The sequence below is a fragment of the Rhinolophus ferrumequinum genome, chromosome 6 (assembly GCF_004115265.2).
Source record: "Rhinolophus ferrumequinum isolate MPI-CBG mRhiFer1 chromosome 6, mRhiFer1_v1.p, whole genome shotgun sequence".
Classification (NCBI taxonomy): Eukaryota; Metazoa; Chordata; class Mammalia; order Chiroptera; family Rhinolophidae; genus Rhinolophus; species Rhinolophus ferrumequinum.
In genome coordinates this window covers 38,312,363-38,332,021 of record NC_046289.1, presented here as the reverse complement: position 1 = coordinate 38,332,021, position 19,659 = coordinate 38,312,363, and the positions used below count along the sequence as shown (strand labels likewise).

The 19,659-nt window shown below is 36.6% G+C and overlaps 1 protein-coding gene across 6 annotated transcripts in view; it reads right to left on the bottom strand.

Annotated features, from left to right (window-relative positions):
• Positions 1-9,104: 9,104 nt before the first annotated feature.
• The window catches only part of WDHD1 (WD repeat and HMG-box DNA binding protein 1), a 50,421-nt gene continuing 39,866 nt past the window's right edge, over positions 9,105-19,659 (bottom strand). For 2 of the 6 annotated variants that reach the window (XM_033109444.1, XM_033109447.1), the window contains exons 22-26: positions 19,478-19,518; positions 18,912-19,076; positions 18,195-18,325; positions 16,400-16,538; positions 9,105-14,559 (exon numbers count right to left, since the gene is read on the bottom strand). In XM_033109444.1, the coding sequence (XP_032965335.1) occupies positions 14,359-14,559; positions 16,400-16,538; positions 18,195-18,325; positions 18,912-19,076; positions 19,478-19,518 (677 nt within the window). In that variant the 3' untranslated portion in view covers positions 9,105-14,358. Of the gene's footprint in view, positions 14,560-16,399; positions 16,539-18,194; positions 18,326-18,911; positions 19,077-19,477; positions 19,522-19,659 lie in introns of all 6 variants that reach the window. The other 4 variants (XM_033109445.1, XM_033109448.1, XM_033109446.1 and 1 more) reach the window with 3 other exon arrangements.

The window sequence follows — 19,659 nt, the reverse complement described above, 5'->3', positions numbered from 1 at the left end:
ATGATTATATTTGATGCTTTTTAAAATAACAAAATTGTAACTTTTTTTATTAAAACAGTGAGTCATGAGCATTTGCTGATTGCTATATTGACCAGTATGGCAGAGAAGTCTAGATGTTCTTGCATCCATTTGTCCAACGGTAGGAGATAAGGATTGTTATTTCCATTTTACAGAGGAAGAAACTGGTTTTTACTTTCAGAATGTCAGGAATTTGTTCAGCTGGTGAGTAGCCCTAAAGTCTCAGCTAGACCAACCCAGCATCCAGCTGCCAAGGGAAAAAGGAAAGTCCAGTTACTAGCAATTTCTTTCGAAATGTAGCACCTGCCTCAGAAGGAAAAGAACGGAGGAGCGCCCTTCTGACCTCTGGTTGGCTCTGGAAGACCCAGAATTGACAACCAGGAGCCCAGAGGCTGACCTTGACCCTTTCTTTCACACACGATTTGTCTACTACCTGTCACCTTGCCTTAAGACCCCAGCATCAAGCCAAATTCCAGTGGGATTTCCATGCTGTCAGTGTCCACCAGCACTTTTGTTCATAGCAATGTGTGTGTGGCAGATCTCTGCCCCATCTCACCTTTCACAACTGCCCTACTCTGACTTTACAAAAGGAAGTATGTGTCCCCGGTATCCATGTTTTTCTGTAACTGCTCCAGGCACCCCGCAAAGGGGCAAATCAGCATGCTGGCATCTGTGTGGAGAGAATAAGTAACTCTAATGACCTTTGCAAGTTAAGTCGCTCTCAATTATTTGTTTGCATAAAAACTGAAGAAGCATCTAATCATGTTGTCAGTTAATAGATCACTTAAGATAATTTGTAATAGATCATTATGTAATTTTTCACGTATAACTTGGAGGGCTAGGTAAATAATTTCGAGTTGTTAAAACAAAACTCCTGCTATTCCCATCTATTCATTGCTTATGTCTCTCAAATCAAAAATCGGAATAGAATTCTGAATCTTGTCTCCGTCTAGCAATAAATGATATTCATCCACCGCTACATGAACTAATGAGGAGGGTGGGGGACCAGCACTCTCTTAAGAAATCGATTTCCAATAAAATTGTACTGTTAATACTTATCAAATTTTGTGACATCTATTTTGTTTTGATACATTATATAATGGAAAAATAACTCAGCCCAGAATAATTGAAAAACATTTAGGGCCTTATAATCATAGGAAATATTTTTAAAATTTAAATTTATACACAAATGCTTTTTCCAAAGAAAGAGTGCCACACCTTGACAAATAGGGGGTTGAAGTCAGGCTACATTTGATTTAGAAATGTGCCTCTTTCCTCTAGGATTGTGGAGTAAAATTCAGACCCCTTGAACCCCTGGCAACTTGGGTACCATGATCCCCATTTATAGATGAAGCTCGGAGAGCCTCAGGGACTCCCCAAGGTCATACAGCTAGCAATTGACACCTGGCTGACTCCAACCCTGGAAGCTCTGTTATTCCCATTTGCTCCCATTTTGCAGTAGGCATCACGGACACAACAGAGATGTGGTGGTACCCTCTACACACTTGCAATTTAATGGGGACCCAGAATGTTTTCCCCTAGTATGTATTAGGAAAACATCAGAAATTTTTTTCACTGACAAACATACATCCAATTCTATTCCCTCAAACAGAATCATGTCCAACATCCTTCTTGACCCACCCACAAGAAGTTTCTTGTTATTGCTTATTTTAATATTTCCCTCTGACTAGAAGAAAATGATCATTTGGCAGCTATGGTGAAGAGTCCAGGCTGAAATCTGACAGACCTGGATTCCAAATCCGGACTCTACCTTTTAATGTGTGGCATTGGGGAAATAACCTCTCTGGGCTGCAATTTCCTCACTTGCAAAAAAGGGAAAAACTGTCTTGAGAATCAGAAATTATGTATGCAAAGGATCTTATAAGTTTACCATAATAATGATTACAGAAAATAATCGTTCCTATTCCTCCTTTTCCTCAAAATCTTCCATCAGCTTTAATACAAAATAAGAGCAAGCCTTTCATCTTTCTAAGGGAAAAGACTAAATGGTGTTTGTGTCGCTGCACCTGTCTGTTCACTTAGTGTCACCTTTTCCTGGGAATCAATACGATTATTTGCCCCCGGACATAGTTTCCCAGCAACACACATCTTGAACCAATTCAAGTAAATTTCCTCTGTCATTTATGGTCACCTGACTTCTGCCTCAAGTGGCTCCTTGCAACATTCTATAAATATTAGGATTATGCTTGCTTAAGGGAAATGACCAAGTGTTATGTTTATACACCGTTTTTCTCTTGGGATTTTACAATACTGAGCAAACAGCCATCAGCTGAAGCCATCACAATCTCTTTGAAGGCAGTTGGGTGGATACTTTTGTGCAAACAGAGCAGAAAAGATTTATTCCCAGGGTTTTCTGACCCAAAGGAAAAGGAGTAATCTCTCAGTGAATCCTCAACAACTATTGTTGATGATCAGGAGAGACCCAGGAAATAATCTGATTTTTCCTGCACAAGGGTCTGACATTTTCTTTTCTTTCCACTGGGAGCAGGCTGGCAAGTGCTGTTAAGGCAAAACGGCAGTCAGATTATTGTGAAACCCCATAGCAAACACTATACAAAGTTTGCATGTTTTAAGTGTAAATATTCCTCACTTTAAATTCCCTTTATCCTTCTAAGTCTGATTATTTTAAAAAGTTTGTTTGAATCCCTGCAGGCAAGACAGTTACTCTGACAGTCATTAGATCGGTTTTGGATTGCTAAACACATGTTATTTTTAATAATGGTATAGTTTTTATTTTAAAAATAATGACAATTATTTTTGCTAGGATTAAAACCTCCCATAATCTTACCACAATGTTGTCAATTTGCTGTACTTCTTTTTAACAGTTTTCCTATGTACTGTTGAGAAAAGCACCATCCAAACCTGTAGTTTCTATAAGTTTATTTGAACCAAAACTGACAATTGCTGGGAAGGAAGATCTCAGATGCTTCAGAGAATGAGTTTTGCAGTTTCTTTTCCTTTCTTTCTTTCTTGCAGATTCTTATGCATTTGGAATTAAGGAGGGAATATAAGGAAGATTACATGAAGGGAGTGGGGAGAAAGCAAGGTACAGGACAGGACACAAGCTCATGTGCTCCCTGGAGGGCGGTTATACGCTCCTTACACAGTGTGTGGTCCGGATCAGCACAGCCGCAGTGGCAACACCTGGGAGCTTGGGAGAGCTGCAGAACCTCACGACCACCCTAGACCTGTTGAATCATAATCTGCAGTTTAATGAAATTTCTTGGTGATTCGTAGGCCCATAAAGAAAAGAACTGATCTAAACTACCGTTTCCCTGCCTTGCTTCATTGGGCATCTTTTTCTTGTGGTCTTCTAAATTTATTGAATTCTCTCACGCATGGATGTCCCCCACCCCTTTCGCTTCATTATCAATTTTGTAAACTTATTTAGTTTTTATTTTAATTTCTTTTCCATTATTTAGTAGGATCTCTAGAAGCCAAGGGAAAAAAATTGTGTGGTCAGTAATTCAGCAAGCAATTTGACAAGCTTTCCGACACAGGTCTTAGAACCCTTAGAAAATTCTGCCATGCCCTCTTTTTCTTTTGCTAGCTTTTTTATGTTTTACAGCTATCCTCTCAGTAACAGCACAGATGTGGGGGAAAATAACAGATGTTTATGATCTTGATGGAACAATTCTTCATGTGGGAGTCTCTTGATGTCCTCGGGTTGATTAGTTTATACCTGGGAAATGCAGAGATGCAGCTGCCTGTAACACTGGCAGCCACCATTCTGTCAGAAATACCAGCATTAAAACAGCAAATTGGAAAGTGCAATTGTGGGGGAGGAAGAAACTTTCCTTTACCTTCAAGGTTCTCTTAGCTGGTCTAATAATCAAATAAACATAAGACAGATTAGCAAGAGAAAACGACCAAATTTAATCCCATACATATGTATGGGGAACCTGAGTCAGAGACGCCACATACATAAGAGGTTCAAAGACAGAAAGGGAAAATAAGGGAAATACGACATTCTAAGCTAGGGATGAGGTAAGACTCCTTGGGGTCAGAAGATAACTGCAGGGAGAACACATGTTCAGTTATTAGCAGTTTGCGCTACCATATAGATAGGTTATTTGTAATAATACACTATTATGAGCAAGGTCTCCAATTCAAATTTCTCTAGGTCGTTAAGGCGGAGGCAGAAGTTTCTCTTGAGCCTGCAGGTTCTTGGTTGCCTTTAGCTCAAAATACTCCGCACACAACTGAGGTACATCTTGGAGTGCCTCATTCTAAAACTCTACACGATAAAGACAAAGGGAATGGAACAGCTTAACAGAGACATGCAAAACTATGTTTCTTTGTTGTTCTGGGCATATTTTGATTTTTAGCATCACAACTGCTACTGTACATTTGTCCCAGTCAGTCATCCAAGTATTTGTGGAAATTAACTGCAATTTTATGAATGTTTTACAGATGGGTGAACCAAAGCTGATGAGAAAACAAACTGGCTTCTGATCTCTTCACCATTTTGAAGATGAGTTTTATCTGGCTGAAAATAAACACGTTTTACATCAGAAACTGGATCATATAGAACTTTTTTTTTATTCTGCCAGAAACTGAATATCCAACTAAAAGTAGCGTGAACTGGTGGTTCTGAAAGTTGGCTGCACACTGAAATCGCCTGGGAAACCTGGCTCCTGCCTGGTGAGATCTGATTTCATTGGACTGGGGTGTGGCCTAGGCATTGAGAGTGATTCTCATGTGCAGCCAAGAGAACCATCGGTTGAAACAATGAAGTCACTTATTGTTTCACTTACCCTCAATTCTGGTGGTGGCATTGTACACATGGCTCGGGGACTCAGTAATGTCATCGAGGAAACAGGCTCTTCAACTTTCTCTTCAGTCACCCTCAGCATCAGTGTCTCCACTCTCAGACACAGATGGCTGTTGAAGCTCAAAGCACAAAGTGTTAAACACAGCAGAGAAAGGGAGGTCAAAATCACCTCCTCCACTTACTTGTCTTTATCAGCAAGAAAAACTTTCTAGGAAGCCCGCCCCACCCAAGGAAATTTCTCCTGTTTCGTTGGTTAGAACACATCCACCCATACGTAGATCAACTGCTGGCAAAGAAGAATGGCTTACATCAATTACATACCATGTTGCCCTTAACAAAAAAAATAAAAAATAAGGGTTCCATTAAACTAAGTAAAAGGAGGGGAATGGCTGTTAGGCGGGCAACCAACAGTGTATGTCTCCGTCACCTTGTTATCCTAAACTAATTAGCAATCACTCAGCATTAGTCACTTGTGATGTAGCTCCATCAGGCTCCATGGGACCCGATATCAGTATTTTATTCTTTTTCAAGCAGTTCTAACTATTTTTAAGGAGTAATACTTCGTGACTTTCATTCTTTCTTTTATCTTGATGATTAACTTATGGGTCCATTGACACGTTTATAAATCTAAGATATATTATGGAAGCTTATTGATCTTATTTTTCCTACTTTATGTTCTGCCATTACACCATTTAAGGAATTCTTGTATCATATCGTAAATGAAATCTCAGATGACAAGTTTGCAGATATTGTAGATGAATTTTCTCAATCAGTAAATGATCTCTACATTTCTAAGGACAAAAAGGAAATGTGGCGTTTTTCATCCAGTTGGTCATTCAACAGGAAGCACATCATCACCTAATATCTTGTGACAAGAAACTTGTCCGTTTTGTTTTGCTAAACGGATGTATTATGGTATTCTTTAATCATTTTTTGTTTGTGCACCAACATTTATTTGAAATGAAGGTTTGCTATGCTTAATCCACCAATATTTATTTAAAACAAAGGTTTGCTGTATTTAAATTCTTGTTTGCATTTAGAATAATTTTTTTTTTCTTACTAACCCTTTATTCTTTTGGCAATTCATCATAAAATAACTGCAAAATGCTGATGAATATTTTCCTTGGTATATTGACAGAGGTCACTCAGATGACCCAGCTGTGGGCTCAGAATCCTTTATCAGTGTCAACAAGAGAAACATATTGATTATCTACTTTAGGAGAGGCGCTGTGCCAGGCTCTGAAGATAAACGCACAAAAGAACAGGTCTGCTCTTGAGTTTACAACCCTGTTGAGAGTCAGGAATAGAAATTCTCTCCCATTCGCTACAAATGCCACATTAGAGTTTTTCCTTGCCATTTGTAGGATATCCGATTCCCCCCCACCCCCCAGCTTTCCCCAGTGTTAACACCTTACTCAATGGTAGTAGAATATCAAAACCAACAAATCGACATTGGAACAATCCAATCCATACAACTTATTCAGATTTTAACAGTACAGACTTATTTGTGCATTTAGTGTGTATAGATAGCTCTATGCAATTTTATCACTTGTAAAGCCTTGTGAAACCACCACCACAACCAACTGTACCGTCACCACGAGTATCTCACCCCTCTCTAGTCGTCTCCCTCCCCTCCCCATCTCTAACTCTGCCAACCACTAACCTGTTCCCCATCTCTATATTATTTCATGAATGTTATATAAATGGAACCATGCAGTGGAATGGAATCAAAATATCCTTTTGAGATTGGCTTTTTTCAATCAGCATAAGTTCCTTGAGGTTAATACAAATTGTTGCATTATCGGTAGTTTGTTCCTTTTTTATTGCTGAATAGTACACCATGGTGTAAATGTACCATAGTTTAACCATTTAGCTATTGAGGGACATTTGGGTAGTTTTCCATTTGGAGCTAGTAAGAATAAAGCTGCCATGAACAGTCATGTACAATTTCCTGTGTGAAAATAAGTTTTCATTTTTCTGGGATATGTGTCTAAGAGAACAATACAAAGTCAATTTGTATACAAAGTCAATTTCGTTTTTTGAAAAAAACTGCTAAACTGTTTTCTAGAGTGACTGTACCATTTTACATTTCCACCAGCAATTCATCCTTCTCATTATTTGCATTTGGTGTTACCACTATTTTTCATTTTAGCTATTCTGATAGATGTGTAGTGATATTGTAGTTTAATTTGCATTTTTCTAATGGCAAATGATACTGAACATCTTGTCATGTGTTCATCTCCCATCTGTATATCCTTCGTGAAATGTCTATGTCTTTTGCTCATTTTCTAATTGGATTTTTTTATTTTTAATGCTGAGCTTAAGAGTTCTTTATATATTCTAGATATACCCAGCTACTAGTTTTTTAAAAATTACAGTTGACATCCCCAGCTACTATTTTTAATCAGCTGTTATATTTAATTTGGGGGAGAAATGATGGCATGAAAAGTCTCTATCTCAATAAGCCACATTAATACTCCTCCCTCTTTAGCAAAACCATCGATATCAATTCCAATCCAGCTGTCTCCAGAGGAAGACTCTGTGGGGCCAGGTTCCAAATTTTAGGCAAAACATTTTATTTGCCAATGCTCCACACCATTCTTTATGAATTAGGGTGCCAGCTCTTCATCCTTTTTCTAGAGTTTTTGTTATCAGAGCCACAAAAGCAGTGGAGACAATGTTGATGTGACAATTTTTCTGTTTCTTTTTCATTTTTCCCCAACTTCTCCACTTTCCCTAGATGGGCTTCCTCTGCTCGATCACTTCTCTGCTTCCCCACAATTTCAGCTTTCCCCTGCTCCGGCCATGGCACTGCCCTCTACATGCCTATGTGCCTCAGTCCCTCAGATTAACTGATTCTGCTTCTGTGTCCAATTCCAAATTTCTGGGAGATTGGACCCCCAAATGTTGGGGTCAGTTGTGCACTTCTAGTGTAGCTGCAGTCTGGGGAAGTGATGGCAAGGGATATGTGGCTATCCTGGGGACGAGGATCTCTGAGGTTCTCTGAGAAGGGGACCTGAGCAGAAAATTACTTTTATCTTTATTACAAGGGCCATAGGGAACAGAAAATCGAGAGGTTAAGTGGTTCCCAGAGCCACAGCTCCAGTGGTAGAGGCAGGATATAAACCCTGAGCCTATCAAGCTCCAAAGCGTGTAGTGTATCGATTAGGCCAATCACCCCACCACATGGCTCCTGCCCTCGAAAACCTGCACCTCTCAGTGAGATCAAGCATCCACGATTACAAGAGACACATACATTGCAACAGAAAACCATACCAGGAGAAAACAGAAAACAAAGACCTAGTAAAGAAAATACAATTTACAATGAAAAGAACAGCATTATTCCCTTTTAACAAATTTTGCAGTAGTGTAACTTTATATTATTCTCCTCATAAAAATACTTGCGTGTTTATGAGCCCCGGGGTGACATCGTTCAGCGACAAAGTCAATTCCATAAAGTGATAGAAAAAAATAGAGTGGCACAAATCCCTTTGAACAAAATACATGCTTTTATGCAACACTTTAATTTTGTCCTTTAGTCAGCATTAACTGACTTTCTAATGTTGTATTCATTGGATTGAGTCAATGGGGTAACTAAATGGGGTAAAAAAAAGTATCTTTTTTTACACAAGGTTAGATCTGGCCTACTAAAATTTTACTTGGTTTTCATCTAGGTTCATGAGAGAGACTGGTTTAAATTTTCCTTCTTGAACTAACTCTAAAAGGTTTTGATATCAAGATTATGACAGCTGTTATACTCAATAATGTAAATAAAATTGGAATTTTTATTTGACTGTTGATAGAACTTAACTCTAAATTCATCTATCCTGGTGTTCTTTTTGAGAATTTTAAATGTAGACTAATTGTTTAAATTGATTATAGACTATTCAGATTTTCTATTTCTTTGAGTCAGTTTTATAACCACTTTAGAAAGACGTAATTCACAGACCATACATTTTTACCCACTTAAGAGTACAATTCAGTGGTTTTTAGTATATTCAGAGCTGTGCAACCTCCATCCCTATCTAATTCCAGAATATTTTCATCACTCCAAAAAGAAATCCTGGACCCATAAGCAGTCATTCACGCTTTCCTCTCAAACTCTAGCCCTAGGCAACCACCAATCTACTTTCTGTCTCTGTTTGCCTATTCTGGACATTTCACATAAACGGAATCATATAATATAGTTTTTTGTGACTGGCTTCTTTCACTTAGCACGTTTTCATGGTTCATCCATGTTGTAACATGTATCAGTACTTCATTTCTTTTTATTGCCAAATAATATTCCATTGTATGCATAGACCACTTTATCCATTCATCATTTTAACATTCGGGTAGTTTTTACTTTTTCGCTATTATACATAATGCACTGAACAGTCGTGTACAAGTTTCTGTGTGGACATGTTTTCATTACTCTTGGGTTTATACCTAATTGTGGAAATATTGGGTCATATAACTGTTTAACATTTGCCAAACCATGTTTACATTCCTCCCAGCAAAGTCTGAGGGTTCTAATTTCTCCACATCCTTACCAACATTTATTACTGTCCCTCCTTTCCATCACAGCCATCCCAGTGGGTGTAAAGTGTATCTCATAGTTTTGATTTACATTTTCCTGATGGCTAAAGATATTGAGCACCTTTTCATGTGTTATTGGCCATTTGTATATCGTGGAGAAATGCCCCTTCATCTGCCCATTATTAAATTGGGTTATTTGTTCTTTTACTATTGAGTTGTAAGAGTTGTTTATATATTCTAAATGATTTGCAAAATTTTTCCCTGTTTTGTGGCTTGTCTGTTTTCTTTTTTCCTTAACAGTATTTTTTGAAGCACAAAATTTTTAATTTTGATGATATTGGCTTTATTTTTTTGTTGTTGCTTGTTTTTCTGGTATTATCTCTAAGAAACCACTGCTTAATCTAAGGTCAAAAAGATTTATGCCTGTTGTCTTCTAAGAACCTTATAGTTTTAGCTCTTACATTTAGGTCTTGATCAACTTGGGATTAATTTTTTATATGATGTGATAGAGGTCCAACTTCATCCTTTTGCATGTATCTAGTTGTCCCAGCACCATATACAGAAAAGACTATCCTTTCTCCATTGAATTGTCCTTGCAACCTTGTCAAAAATCAGTTGACTGTAAATGTGTTTATTTCTGGACTCTCAGTTCCATTCCATTGATCTATAGGTGTATTCTCATGCCAGTACCACAAAGCGGTGATTATTATAGCTTCATAGTAAGTTCTGAAATTGGGAAGTGTGAATCCTCCAACTTGTTCTTTTTCAAGACTGCTTTGGCTATTCTGGGTCCCTTAAATTTCCATATGAATTTTAGGATCAGCTGTCATTTTCTGCAAAGCCAACTTGGGTTTTGATAAAGATCACACTAAATCTGTAGGTCAGTTTGGGGAGGACTACCATCTTAACAATATTAAGTCTTCTGGTCCACAAACACAGGATGTCTGCATTTGTTTAGGTCTTCTTTTATGTCTTTCGACATGTTTAGTAGTTCAAAGTATAAGTTTTGAACTTATTTGTTAAATATATTCCTAAGTATTTGTCTTTTTGATGTTTTGAGTCAGTTTTAATAAGCTCTGCTTTTGTAGGTACTTGTTCATTTCATCAAAATTTATTGTCATAAAGTTATTTAAAATAGTCTTGAATTAGTCAGGTTCAACCAAAGAAACAGAACTAGGAGGAAATATATACTAAAAGATTTATTGCAATAAATCTCTTGACTCACAATCGTGGAGGCTGGGAGGCAAGTCTAAAACCCTAAATCCACAGGGTAGACCTTCAGGAAGGGCAGGCTGGGAATCTCAGGCATGAGCTGAAGCTGGTTTCTACAGGTGTCATTTCTTCTCCCTCACAGAACCTTGTTCTGCTCTTAAGGGCTATCAACTGATTGAATCAGGCCCACACATATTATCTAGGATAATCTCACGTGAAGTCAACTGATTATGGATTTGAATACAATCTGTAAAATACCTTCATAGCAACACATTGGTTAGTGTTTGAACGAATAACTGGCAACTGTAGTCTAGCCCGCTGACACATAAAACTGATTACCATAAGCTTATCTTTTTAAAATCTGTACCATTTGTAGTTAATAAATTCCTCTGCATTCCTAATATCACTTATTTGTGTTTTGCTTTTTATTATGACTAATCTTGCCAGATATTTTTCTAATTTATTAGTCTTTCAAAGAACAAACTTTTGGCTTTCTGATCCATTGTTTAGTTTCCATTCTATCAGTTTTTTGCCCTTAACGACAGTTCCAAAGCAGGTAGGAATTGCTATCAGCCACAGGACCACTACCAGCAAAAGGCCACCGCACTTTAAATTTTAGGCTTGACTTGTTTTCTTTTTTAAACATCTCTATGGCGTATGAATTTGGACTGCACTTTCTTGTGTGGGGGGGAAAAAAAAGAACACATGCACAGAAAAAAACCTAATGACATACACCCAAATGTTAACAGTGGTTATATCTGGGTATTGGGATTAGGGGGATGCTCTCCCTCATTCTTTCCCGTATGAAAAAGTATGTACTTCTAATAATTAAGTGCAATGCAGGAATCTTGACTGATCCTACATTGGGTGTGGGGGGAAAGGCTAAAGGGCACTTTGGGAGAAATTTTAATATGAAATATGTTAGGCAATAATATTCTTGTGTTAAATTTCTTTGGTATAATAATGATATTGTAGTTATGTCAAAAAACGTCTTTCTTAGGGGATACATGCAATATTGAGGGAAGAAGTGCCATGATGCATATTTCAAATGATTCAGGAAAAACCATGTTTGTAAAGTATGTATGACAAAATGTCAACAAGTCAGTCTAGGTAAAGGTTATATGTATATTTACTGTACTATTTGAAATTTTCTGTAGGTTTGAAAATTTTCAAAAAAAAAAAAACTTGGGGAAAATGATATATTTCTATAATAAAACAGCTGGAAAACAAAACATGCCTATAAGACAACTAGTCAATGATTAAGATGCGTTCTTCATGGATGGGTTTCTCTCATCCTTTTGTCTAGGGGATGTGTTCCATGTCAGTGACACTGGCGCAGCACAGGCTAGAACACTGAGGTAAGAGGCTGTGGGGTACCTGTCCTCACAGCTGGCAGGCCTAATCCAGTGTTCATTCACTTGCTTTCTGGAATAACTGGATAATGACGCCTTTTGATAAATGTAAAGCTATAAAATATCCCCCTCTTTGAGAAGTTTTTGCCATTGAAGAATAAAATTAAGCACATGACAACTTTCTACAGTACCTAATAAGCTCAGAATAGGTAATATTGATCTCATGATGGTGGTTAATATATTAGTTTATTTCCATTTCCATTTTCCTAACATTAAGCCCCAATTCTCTGAAAAAACATTATTTTTAAAGAGGCTTAAAATCTTATATAGCAAAGGAATAAGGATAATGTTTCTTGGTTTCAATGTTCTGGTTTGTAAGTTAAACCAAGTCAATACAAAGACCTTCCTTCAACCAAATAAAAGGAGAGGACTAAAAAAACCTTTTGCAAATCCTTGAATGGTATTATCAGGTTTCATGGATCTGAAATAGAACATTTAAGGATTATATCCTTAAGTAGTATACACTATGTACAATAAGCAAATTGAGGAAATAAAATACATGTGTACAAACATGCTTTCCAAAGTATTATAAATAAACTTTTACTACAGGATCTTGAAATCAAAATTAATTCTCTCAGAATCAAACTAAATGGCAAAGAAAGGTGAAATAGCTAATAGCATAATAACAGATGACTTTTACATTAAACATCACTATGTGCCAGGAACTAAGTGCTTTTATCTCATTCAAACAACCCTATGAAGTAGATACTATTATTAAACCCATTTTATGGATGAGTGGACAGAGGTAAAACTTGCCCAAGGTTATTCAGCTGGTAGGTATTACAGGTCACCAGTTCCAAGTGGTTTGGTTTTGAAACCTGTGCTCCTAACCACTGTGCTATGATGTCTCTCAGTACCAGCTACTAATTAAAAAGTCTGACAAGTATTCCTTCTTAACCTTAATCATTGTGAGATAAAGAATATCCTTTGGCTCGTATACATTTAAATTTTCCACATATTTTGTTCCTTCCAACCTATCCTCAATTTAACCTGATTTTATTTTACTACTATCACACCCATCCCCACCCCTGGAAGTTGCCCTCATTAAGTGGCTGCATTTGTATTAAGCGCTGCTTAGAATAATAACCAAAAATGTATGAAATACTTAATCTTGCTTGCTCAAAATAAAAGGAGTTAAACACTTTTCCCTCTCCTTCTTTCTGATTCCCAGTCTGGCTTTATTTTGCGGTACAGAAATCATTCGGAGCCATTTTGAGACAGACATCACTGAAGCAGAGGCTCTGTCAAATCAATACTGCGTTGCAGCTTGGTCGGTTGAAGCCACACTTGGGATACAAAAGGCTTCTAATTTACCTGCTTTACTATGATAGCTTTCGTTCCCCTTCGCTCTCATCAATGTTATGAGGTTAAAACAATGCACACAGGCTTCCCCCAAAATGACTCTCCAAAGGCTGGGGCATGGTTAGAATTTCAGGCCCACATAAACCAAACTTGAGGCTGTGCTACATGTCACTGTCATCGTACTTGACAGGACACAAAATGGAAAGCTATGTTCCCTAACTCTTTAATTACTCTCTATTAAGGCTTCAAAAACTTGCTCAGTAAACTTCTATTGGTGCTGATAACAGAGTACCTTACCAGGAGCACACCATGCCCTGGGCTGCAATACTATCAAAACACTATCTTCAGTTCTTCGCCTCTGTGTGTATAATGTATGGCACGACGGGGATGGTGGAGGAAATTAAGGATAGAAATATAAAATATATTTTCTAGAAACATTTCCATTTCATGGAAATGCAATATTAAAGCCATATCAAGCAAAATATGGAAATGTGAAAGTTTATTTTTTAAAAACTAGGCTATACAGACGATTGAAAGTCATGTATGAAGAAATTTCTAAAACAAACAAAAGTCTCATCTACAAAACTATGTACATGTTTAGGGCCCATGTTAAAAACCATGGCCCCCTAGGTCCAGTATAGACACAGAAAGCAACCTATGGAAGCACTTGAGAAGAAAACTACTGTAGTACTTCCCAGGACATGACATAAACCAAAAGAGAAAATCTGTACAAGGTACTTGGATGCTCAGAGGTTTTAAGACCTTGCTTGGCTTGGATTATTTTGAAAGTAAGAAATAAAATCAAACTGCTTTTCACTGGGACATGCTAGTGGCTTCACGTCAGAGACCACCGTCACAGTGCTTCTGAACGGGCGGCCCCTCCATGTGCGGGCAAAGCAATCTGCAGAAATGAGTGTTTTAACACATTCCCTGCTACCAACACCAGTAGAATTACGACCTTGTCTTATAAAGACAAACAATTGTCTTTAAACTCCTAAAAATATATAGCGTTTCCTAAATATATATATATATTTTTAAAATCCAGATTCATCAAAGACGAGTGATAAAAATCCATTACTTTCCTAAGGTCACTTCCTTATTCTATTCCTGCTTAAATGCAAAAGCTGACAGTTTCTGATTTGTAGAAAGATCTAAAGGTTTATGCTTTTTAGGCAAATTCAGATTCTCCGTTGCTTTTTCTTTCTGGTCTTCAGTTTCATGACTTTCATCAACCACACATTTTCGCTTCTTTGCTTCAGCTCCATCACTTGCCATTCCTCCTTTGGCCTTAGTAGCCCAAGCCTTTGTAAAAATATTGGAGAAAATATTTTTATGCAATAACAAAGGAATAGGAAGAAAATGATTTCTTTACTTTTCCAGGTAACATTTCGTATATAAAGTAGCATAATTAGCACTTGAATTGTTACAATCATTAAACATTCTCATTGTTAAACTTATTACTTAATTGCAGAGCACATTAAAAATTTACATTCTCCCTCTGTAGTATTTCAATCTAAACTCTGCTTGTACTTAACCCTATTAAGTGCAAAATACTGTAACTGCAGGGACTGTTTTTACTGAAACTTTTCATTTTGAGAATGGAGATGCACATGCATTTGTAGGAAACAATACAGAAAGATCCTGTGTACCCTTTACCCAGTTTCCCCCAATGGTAGAATCCTGCAAAACCACAATATTGACACCGACACAATCCTTTTTACTTCTACTCATGTGTGTGTTTAATCCTATTGTAGGTTCGTGTTTTTACCACCACATTCAAAATACAGAACAGCCCATCCCCACAAGGGTCCCTCATGTTGCCCTCACTCCTCACCCAGGCCTCAGCTCCTGGCAATCAGGACTCAGTTCTTCATCCCTATCACTCTGTCATGTCAGGAATGTTATATACAACAGATATTGGCCTCTATTCACTACGCAAGAACCTAAAAAGCTTCATTCATCTGTCTCTTAAATCTCTCTAACTTTATAACAGTTCCTGCTACTACTACTTTATTTTCTTTCCCATTTATTTATTGTAGAAAAGGGACCCTTTGAGCTATAGAATTTCTCACATTAACAGACTGGATGTAAGTAAATGTCTAAGATTTATCTTTAAAATATTGATTACATTTCGAAGTATTCAAAAACACTATCACAACTTTTGCCAAGTTGCTTCCTGTTTTCCTGCATAAGGTCTGACTCAATCAGATTCCATTTTCCCTAATTCTTTAATTTTTCAGCCTTTTATAAACACTTACAAAAATGAAAAACACAAGGTTGCTGACGAGATTCTAAATGAGGCTAGAGGTGGTTAGACCAGTTTCAAACTTCCTTATTTTGCAATACCTTTATTCATAAAACCTAGTTTATCGAGGCAAGAATCTGTCACCAGGTGCCCCTGCAGCACAGGGAAGTGAAGTGTGAGGATTTAACTGATAACATCACACACATTCCTTCCCATTGCAACAGACACTGCTCCCAGCCTTCTTTCACATGGCAGAAATTTACTCAAGGAGCCAACAGGTAAAAGCCACCTGTTCTAATTTCCATGTGAAAGATTGGAACAGAACACCAGCTTTTCCCCACAAAAGCATTATTCTCATTTAGCACTCAGTATAAGTAAATAGTATTTTTTAAAATTCTGCTTACGAGGACCCTGAAGTACTAGTCCAAAAATGTGAATTAATTTCATTTTTACTCATTAATTTTATTTGCTTTTAATTTATAAGTGTTGCACTTTTTTTTTTTGTAACAGAGTGCTGGTTTTATTTATTTATTTATTTTTTAAGGCGGGAGCAGCTCACAGTGGCCCGTGTGGGGATCGAACCGGCAACTTGGTGTTATTAGCACCATGCCACCCCCCAAGTATTGCACTTTTTCTTGGCGTATTCCCTTAATTTATAATACGCAGGAACTTACAGAGATAGAAATAGTATACCTGCCCCCAAATAAACTTAGTACTAAATAATAACTATTACATATCCATATGTTCAGTGCTGACATTTCAGTTATTTAATTTCCTCTCCACCAAAAGTTTACCAGACTGTATTCAATTTTCAAAAACAGAAAAAGATATATTCTATAAGAATTTTTAAAACTTGGGAATTCATTAAGATCTCAATCTCAGCACAATTATCCTTACCTTCCTTTCTTCAGCTGACAATACTCTAAATTGAAGCATTCCTTTTTTAATTATGTCTGCTTCATCTGACAAGTCAGGATTGTCAGACAAAATATTACTTCTGTTTTCTTCCAGCCACATCTGGAACCCAGTCTTTTGCCTAAAATGGCACAATTATGTGAATAAATTTTATAGTTAAGACATCGTTAAAAGTACTTTATGATTTTTTTCAGGTTAGAGAGATACAATTAATTACATTTGTTAATATTCATATTACATGTTACTTAAAGTGCCTGGAGACTCCAAGAATAATGAACTGAGAAATTCTTTGTAAGGTCAATTCAAAGGCATTACTCACACTTGTATTTTCCATGTGCAGCAACTATGGATTCTGCACTTTCAATTGTTTTATGAATGTTGACAGGCTCAAGGTCTGCAATTTCACTTAGCCCCTCTGGCCCGTAAAATTCTCCCATGTAGCCTTGATAGGCTCTTTCTCCACTTCCCAAACCAGCTATTTAAAATCTTTAGGACTCTCTCAGGTTCCTTACTCATTCTCTTACCCTGGCTCTCACGGCTGACCTGGGAGTGTGGGTCCTTTCTTGCATCATTATATAAACATGGACATGGCACACTTGTCAATTAGATTTCACTTCTGACAAAAACTATCTTTAGGTCACAAGTGAAGGTTTAATACAAATATTTAATATTTATTGAGCACTCTTTTCCTGTATAGACAATTGATAATATAAAAATGGAATCTTCTTAAATAAAAATTTCACTGTTTAGTATCTAAATTAATTCAGAAAATAGGAAAAATGAAAACCATAGCTACCCCCTCAAATTAAACTGGTTAACGTGAGGTACTGATTAAATGATATATATAATGTTAAAAATGAAATGGTGACGTCTTCAATTTAACTGATGCATTTTAAGTAAATCTAGCATAACAGATCAAGAAATTTGGTAACATTCTGCAAAGTGGACAAATAGGATATGGACAAATGGAACTCTCATATTGCTGAGATGTATAAAATGATACAACATCAATACAGAACAATCTGGCAGTATCTATTAGAATTACAAGTACACATTAACTTAAACCATACAGGAATCCATAGCTACATGTATATGCGAGAAATTATATCCATATAAAGTTATTCACTGCAGTACTATTTGTACTAGCAAAATACCTTTTTCCACCAGTACAAAACTAAGTAAACTATAGTACATCCATTCAATGAATACAAAAAGATAAAAGAAACTCTTTATGAAGTTAATATGAAATGACCTGCAAAAGTTGCTGTTAAGTGGGAAAAAAACAAGGTATAAAACAACACGTACACTATCATTTTTATAAAACTAAAAAAAATAGACAAATATGAGTGTTTGGACATGCATAGATTAATTCTAGAAAGCTATATAAGAAACTTGTTGCAGTGATATTGTGGAGAGGAGAACAGGGTAGATAGGAAAGAGATTTATTTTTCATTACATACCTTTTGACTATGTTTCTCCCATGTAACTATAATATCTATTTTAACAAACGAACTAATTATAAAATACAGTATCCTAAAAAAAAGTACCTATAATTTAAAACATATATATAATTTACCAAGGCATACTTTAATAAGTAATGTAAATAGGCATTAATTAATATTTGTGGCTTCCTTAAAGTGTTCAGAATGGCCACTACCAATGCCAATATACTATTTATGATAATGAATAACAAAGTAGCATAATTTTGTATTGCTACTTCTGTATGCTGTTTTTTGGGATACTGCATCTTGAGAATATTAAATTTCTCTGTACTGACCTTTGATTTTCATTGTTTTCAGGACACAAAACTGGGGTTTCAGATGATGAATTTTTAGGGTTTTCTTCTTTTACTTCCTCAGTCTTATCAGCTTGGGAAGTTCTTTTCTGGAAATAGGATGCTGCAGATGCCTATAAAAACAAACATAATAAATACTGCAACAAAATCTAGTATGATTTTATACGTTATAAGTTTTGGGAAATGTGGAAATATATTTATAATTATTTAGAATTCTTGTATCAACATGTGAAGTCCTGAGGTTCTCGGTTGAAAATAAACATGCGTACACACACCAGACCCAAAAACACTGTACTTCAAATTCCATGAGATAAACAACAGACATATTTTAATGACAAATCTGAGATGAAATACCAAATCTGGGATAAAATATGGGAAGCAAAATCAGAATACAGAACAAGGACTGATTAGAGCCAGGTACTATACCAGTCATCATTAAATAGGGATATGCAACAGAACCATCTGGGAAATTTTTAAAAAAATACAGATACATGCCTCAGTCCCCAGGGCCTGGGTATATATATGTTCAAAAAAAGTGATTCTGAAGCAAAACCAGAATTGAGAACCAGTACCCTCATTGGACAATCAATTATAAACAATTAGAGCCTCCAGTCCCATACCTGAAGCAGTGAACAAAACTAAAGTTAGACAGACAGATCGCGTGCTGCTTATTGCAGACGTGGGTAGTTGAATTGGTACCTGCTTCGACTTTGGCTTTGGAACTAGAGGCTTTATAACCGGAGACTTTTCATTACTTGCAGCTCGATTAAGTGCAGATTTCTTGTTCGATTTGTTCATGTTATCTAAAATATTAGAACGTGCTGAATTCACTGACGTGGCTGACTCTTTCGAACTGGCTGATACCTACAGAGCAAACTCGTATTAGCATTTTGTGTTGACAGAAGAAAAAAAATCCCAAGAGATTTATTTTTCCTTTACACTTGTTGTTTGTACCGTAGTCTCATTTTGGAAACTGAATAGATTTGGTGCAATCCAAATTAAGATCAGTGCACATATTCTTTCTCAAATACAACATCTCCAAGAAAAACACGGAGTACCTTTCAAAACAATACGTACTTAGAAGATAAGTGAAAACATAACTCTTAGTGCAAGCGTGAACCAGTGCTGCTTTCGTCATTGTTGTTACAAGATCTGCTTTAACCTTTAATGCCTCCAAGTCTCAGGAGGGTCACTGGGGTGGTTTGAAAATATTTCTGTATGGAAATGTATTTAAATAATAGAAAATATCGCTGTAAAGAGTTTACCTTAAAGGGGTTTACTCGTCCTTGGTTGCTAGAGGTAACTGCACCTTTCAAAGGAAGAAACCCTCACTTAATAGTGGTAAAACATAGAAGACTTCTATAATAATACACAGAATATTTTAATCTCTATTATATGAAAATAAATGTACTTTGTAACTTTAAAACTATTAACAACTATATGTGAC